The sequence below is a fragment of the Adiantum capillus-veneris genome, chromosome 3, assembly GCF_014529385.1.
Source record: "Adiantum capillus-veneris isolate H3 chromosome 3, ASM1452938v2, whole genome shotgun sequence".
In the NCBI taxonomy this organism is placed as follows: Eukaryota; Viridiplantae; Streptophyta; class Polypodiopsida; order Polypodiales; family Pteridaceae; genus Adiantum; species Adiantum capillus-veneris.
This window is the reverse complement of record NC_140933.1, coordinates 102128699-102134698: the sequence shown is the minus strand read 5'-3', so window position 1 is coordinate 102134698 and position 6000 is coordinate 102128699. Positions and strand designations below refer to the sequence as shown.

The 6000-nt window shown below is 42.2% G+C and overlaps 1 protein-coding gene across 1 annotated transcript in view; it reads right to left on the bottom strand.

Moving 5' to 3' along the window:
* Nucleotides 1-535: 535 nt before the first annotated feature.
* LOC147461402 (uncharacterized) overlaps nt 536-6000 on the bottom strand; it is a 29513-nt gene continuing 24048 nt past the window's right edge. The window contains exon 3 of the mRNA XM_086505484.1: nt 536-694. Coding sequence (XP_086361610.1) covers nt 536-694 — 159 coding nt within the window. The remainder of the gene's footprint in view (nt 695-6000) is intronic.

Genomic DNA, 6000 nt, shown 5'->3' with positions numbered 1-6000 from the left:
AATAGTGTAGTTCTGCCTAATTAATTAAGAAAATTACTCAGAAAATTATAGGATAACTTTCCTAGTTTAATGACTGTCTAATGTAACTCTGATAATTACCTCAAATTAATCTAAGTTTAATTAATATATTTACTATTAATTCATGGTTAATTTGGCTAATTTCAGCCCTAATATTATAGGATAATTAATTAGCTTAGCATTACCAAGCTTAATTACAACAATCATCAGAGAATAATTAATAAGAGAGGGTTTATGAGTATACATAGGCCTAATCTTTGATTTATTAACAAAATAGCTTAATCTAACCTTGCTAATTAAGAAAGATTAAACTAATTACCGTTTAGGTAAATCAATCAGAGATTAATCTCTAATGATTTCTGCGTAGCGGTCTCTCTAGATGAGAGAGAGTGTGTCAAGGCTCCGAGTACTCCCTTGAGGCTTCTGTAGATGCCCCTCCCTTCTCTCCCTTCTTGTGTAGGCTTCGAGAGCCCTCTCTCGGCCTTCCTCTCCTGCTCACGCCATGGCGGTTCCCCCTTCAAGCTTCTGCAACGCAGGTGGCCTCCTTCTCACTCACAGTCAAGTTCACCTGCTTGCCCAGGCCCTTCCCTTTATTGCAAGCTTCCCTTCGCGAGCTGCTTATGCGGCTTCCAACCCCTTCACGTGCCAAAGCATGGCCATTTCCTTGCTCTCCCTCCTGCAGTCCGTGGTCAGCCCCCCTTTTCTCTGCAACTGTTTGCGGCCTAATTACTTCCCTCTCGTTCTTGACCGACACACTAGCTTGAGGCCTTACTCACAACACCCGACATCCCCTCCTCTCCTTGGCGGCTGCACGTGAAGTCCCATACTGGGAATTGTCGTCCTCAACAAGTAAATGCTTTTGATTATTGAATCAATTTTAGAAGACTTCATTTCAAGAGTGGGTTCCCACCTTGAATGGCTGGAAACATTATGGGTTGCCCATGCATGGCCACCTTTTCCCTTCCATTTGCCCTCTCTAAGCGGCTCTGACCGGGACGACGTCCATTGTGCAGCCCATGCTCGCCACAATCATAGTAGCTCAAATTCTCCTCTTAGCCTTCGAGCTTTAACTTTGCTGAGGAGATGACGGCTAGCACTTGATGAGAGCATTACCGACTTCACGGCTTGCTAGAATGTCGGCCAAAAAGTATATGTCCAATTGCCACCTTTAGGGTTCAGAGAACCATCCTCACCGATCTTAACCTCGGAAGCTTTTGCTTATACACACACTCCAACCTGCTTCAAAACTTGCGTAGACATCCCTAGGTGGTTGACCATAGGACTATTCGACCTTGAGATGCATCGACTGGGAACAATTTGGACTCCATCATCTTTGCCCGACCCTCTAGTTGAGCATTCATGCTCAACTTTAACACTACTAGACTCTTGCAAACCTGGTCAAATGCCGAGTTGTAGACCATAGCCAAGAGCATACATCAAAGAATGGCATTGCCCAACACTGTACAAGCAACCATAGCACACTCAAAAATGGAAAAAATGAGCACACCATATATACATGGGCTAGTAAACTTCGAACCAAAAAACTCCTATCAACGTGAGTGCAAGGTACATTGAAGAAAATACTCATGTCTTTTTAAATTCAACTAGCTTCTCAACGCAAATGGCCATACATCTAAAATTACCACAAAGTAGCGGCCCTAACAAAATCCCCAGTCACAGAAGTACATATAAGGCGGTTAATTGTGGATGCATAAAAAACACCAAAAAAGGTTAAAACTAACAAACTTTCTGTAAGTCTATGAAAAGTAGACAAACTAACCTTGTAAAACTAAGAAACCTCATGATCAAGAGCATAAGCATGCTCGCTTATTATTTTCTTTGAGCTCAAGCTTTACATGCTCTCTGACAAAGTGAGAGGATGCAAAAAGAAATCTCCGCCATCAATGTTATCTAATGTTTCTTAATAGTGTCAACTTTGATCTCCTACACGTGACTATCAAACATAAGCACTAGTCTCTGAGCTTGTTGTTGAAGCCATACACAATAATGTATCTACTCATTGTGCACAACATACGTTGAACGTGAAGTTACAAATAAATTTTTGAAAACACAAGTTTATTTTCCATGAGGAAATTGTTCTTTTGGTCACATCATACAAGTATTATAGAAATGGGCATGGATAGGGAATTAATTTGCACAAAATATATTAAATTTGATAATCATTGCATAACCAAAACATCAAAGCAATTAATATCCACCACATAACGTAAAAGGTGTTTAAGATTTATAGTGACAATTAAATCTAAATAGTAAAAAGTCATCAAACCCACGATGTCAACACACTTGTCAAGGAGAAAAATCTATTACGAAATCACCATCAAATCCATTAGGAAATCAAACTTGACATTCAATTTAACTTTTTCTCAAAAAAACACTAGTCCAACTGGCCCCTCACATGTGAACTCGTTGCAAAGGTAGAGTTTTGTTCTCAGACAAGCACTTTTTGTGTAGACCTTTCCATTCAAAGTACTCTCTTTGACTACCTCTTTGTTCAATGCTTCTCTCCCATCTCACTTCACTTGTCTTCATCTCGCCTAGCTCACCAGGTCTTGTCTAATAGCTCTCAGCTCGACATCGGTGTCGCCTAGCCCTGCTCAACTCTACCTGTCGTAGCTCAGCCTCGTAAAACTCGATCCCTCTCAACCCGACACCTCTCAAACTAGGTTCAACCTATAAGCCTATTCTTGATATGTGGAAGATCACGCTAATGAGTGTCCTTGTAATTCGGTGTTGAAGAGTCGCACCTAGTGATGTGACAATGTGTGAGGAGATTGAGCCTTGATCTATGGAAGTCCATGCAAATGAGCAATGCAAGACGCATCCACGGACGTGTCATCCAAGATGTCCACGTCAAGGAGGGACATGGTCATTGTGTATGCAAATGACGCGAGCGGGCATGGATGTCATCCAAGAGTAGGTCGCCAACGCAGCATGACACCCTAACATTGGATGCCACGTCAGGGGCCATGTTGAACCATTGCCTTGCAAGGCCACTGTGGGTAGTCTACGGTAACAGGATGCCAAATGGCAATTTTGGAGGATGGCCACGTCAGTGAAAGAGTTGTCTTGCATCACAAACAAAACAATGGATAAAGGAAGCTTCACACTCACGCGGTGATGCATGAGGAGGAGCTGAAGTGGACAATGACAAACTCTCAATTTGTGAAGATTTGACACCTATCAGCTCTTTGTGAATCGGAGCAAGCATTCATTAGCGCAAATGTGGTCCCGAGTGAATGCCCCTCATGGAAAATGATTTCTTCACACTATCATTCTTCCTATCAATAGGTCATGCCAAATTTTGAAAGTGGGATGATTGAGACGAATCTGACTAGATCCTGTCTTGATGCCTTGAGGCAAAAAGCGGGCGGTGTGCCACGTGGAGAGAGAGAGAGAGAGAGAGAGAGAGAGAGAGAGAGAGAGAGAGAGAGAGAGAGAGAGAGAGAGAGAGAGAGAGAGAGAGAGAGAGAGAGAGAGAGAGAGAGAGAGAGAGAGAGAGAGAGAGAGAGAGAGAGAGAGAGAGAGAGAGAGAGAGAGAGAGAGAGAGAGAGAGAGAGAGAGAGAGAGAGAGAGAGAGAGAGAGAGAGAGATCTTTTACTTTGAGCACACAATTGCGAAGGCGCAAAGAAATAGAGATAGATCTTTCTCGCACGCGTTCGGTGCTGCGTGATGAGCGTATCCCATGAATTGGTTGTTGTCAAACAAGTTATGGTAGGGGAAGGCTACAACCCCCCCCCCCGTTTTTGTAGCACTCTCTCTCTCTCTCTCTCATGGTTGCCAAGGGACCCGCGACTGTGTCTCAGTAGCCTGGAGGGGTTGCGTTCTCGCCAATATTTGCAACATGTACACCGTAAAGGCAAAATTATTTTACACGTGATAGAATAAGTGCTGCCAGCATTAATCAAGTATGGGGCTGCATGTGTGAGGCAGTATGCGTGTTTGTGTGTGCACAAGCTAGCATGTTCGAAAGTTCTTGCTCAGCTCTTCTCAGCCTCGCTCAGCTCTTTGGAGATCCACCGTGCCTCCCCATCGTCAACCCTCTTTAAGGCATGCTCTCCAGCCAATTTGTTATCTAGAAAAGTTGAATCAATCGTTGATTTTCGGCTTGGCGTCACCACCGCTCTAGCCGATAGGTTTTGCTACAATTGCAACCCTCAGCCTCCAGGTGTCGCCTCCACCTTAGCCTTGTGTAAGCTGCCAAAAATAATCCGCGCCGGTGCGGACTGGTTCCAGCAACATTCGCAAGCACTGTTGCTTTTCGGCCTGGTGTCACCGTCTTTCTAGCAGACATGTTTTGCTGCAGTTGCAACCCTCAGTCGTTAGGTACCGCCTCCACCTTAGCCTTGTATAATTAGCTATCAAAACCAGTCCGCGCTGGTGCGGAATGGTTCCAGCAACATTCACAATCAAGACTAAATCCCTTGAGCAGGATTCGCAAGCAAGACTAATGTCCTTAACATGGTATACTAATGAGGTTTTTTATATTTTTTAAAGAAAAAATTACCAAAATACCCCTCCCAAGCCTACATAACCAACTCAAATTCTAGTTTTAGCATCTTATATGATAGACAATCAGTTTTCTTGTGAAACACTACAAAAATTTATATTTTTGGAGAAATTTACTCTCATAACCAGGGTATTTTGGGAATTTTGGAAAATTTCAAGGGAATTTATGACAAAATATGGGGGGTAATTTGGGAATTTTTCGAAATTTGAGGGGTATTTTAGGAATTTCCACAAATTAAAGAAGATTTTGGTATTTTTCTCTTTTTTTAAAATCAAAATATTGCATTTAAAGCTACTCCAAACTAGTCCGCACTGATGCAGACCAGTTCTAATAGGCAATGATGAGTGCTATTTCAGAGGGTTGTAAAGTCCCTCACTCCTTTATGGGCTAGTGCTATTGATGACAATTCCAAGTGGTATTATAGTGGTTGTAATTTAATACCTAGATGGCACCTCAGATAGCCGCCTCAAATGGCAATTGACTGAAGCTGCTTTTGTAGAGTTGGGCCAAGATGAGAGCTATCACAGTTGTAGAGAGCACGCCTATTTTATCGACGGCTACGTATGTCATGGCGAGGCAAGATGTGATCTGCAACAGTGATAAGAATTGGTGAGGGGAAACAATACATACAAGAAAGGGGCCAATGACGCAATGGTAGATTTCCAACCCTTTAGCAGTTGATTTTGATAGGAGTAGCTAATTGATGGGGAGAATTAGATATATTGGTTGGTTTTCTCACAGTGGACGAGCTATTTAGCCTTATACACGTGCAAAGAGGAAGTTATCCACCAAGTTAGATGTCATCACTGAGAAAGTGAGAGCCGTCCTTCTTGTTGACTTATAACACAGAACCAGTGGGGAAAAGTAGAAAGATTGTGTTGTTAAAGTGGGGCATGGAATGGCTAGCTCTGTTCGTTTTCGGGGGGTGATTATTGTTGTTTCAACTAGAATATGTGTAACACTAGGCTATATGGCTCTAGGTAAACTTTAATAAAAGCAGAACTTCTTGAAAGACCCAAAATAACGAGATAAATTGTAGATAACGATAATGCGACTATAATACCACTTGGGGTTGTCATCAATAGCAGCAACCCAAAATGAAGCGATGGCCTTTGCAACCCTTTGAAATAGCACTCATCATTTGCATTGGTTAAAATACGCTAATTTTGATTTTTTTGTGAACACTATGCAGGAGAATGAAATATTTGGGGCTCGTTATAAATGAGAAAAATATTGAAACGTAAGCTATAATCTTGAACAACAAAGATGAAACATAGCGGTACTTACTGTAAGTTTAGATGAAGGTACGAGGCTCACAAAGGGTGGATGTAGGTGCATAGAAAGGTATACCCCAAAATTTCCTATTGGTTGTTTTGTTAGCGACATCTTTTCTTTCTAATTGCTTGAAGCTATGTGTTCTCACTTCCTGCACAAATGCATGATGGAAGACCATT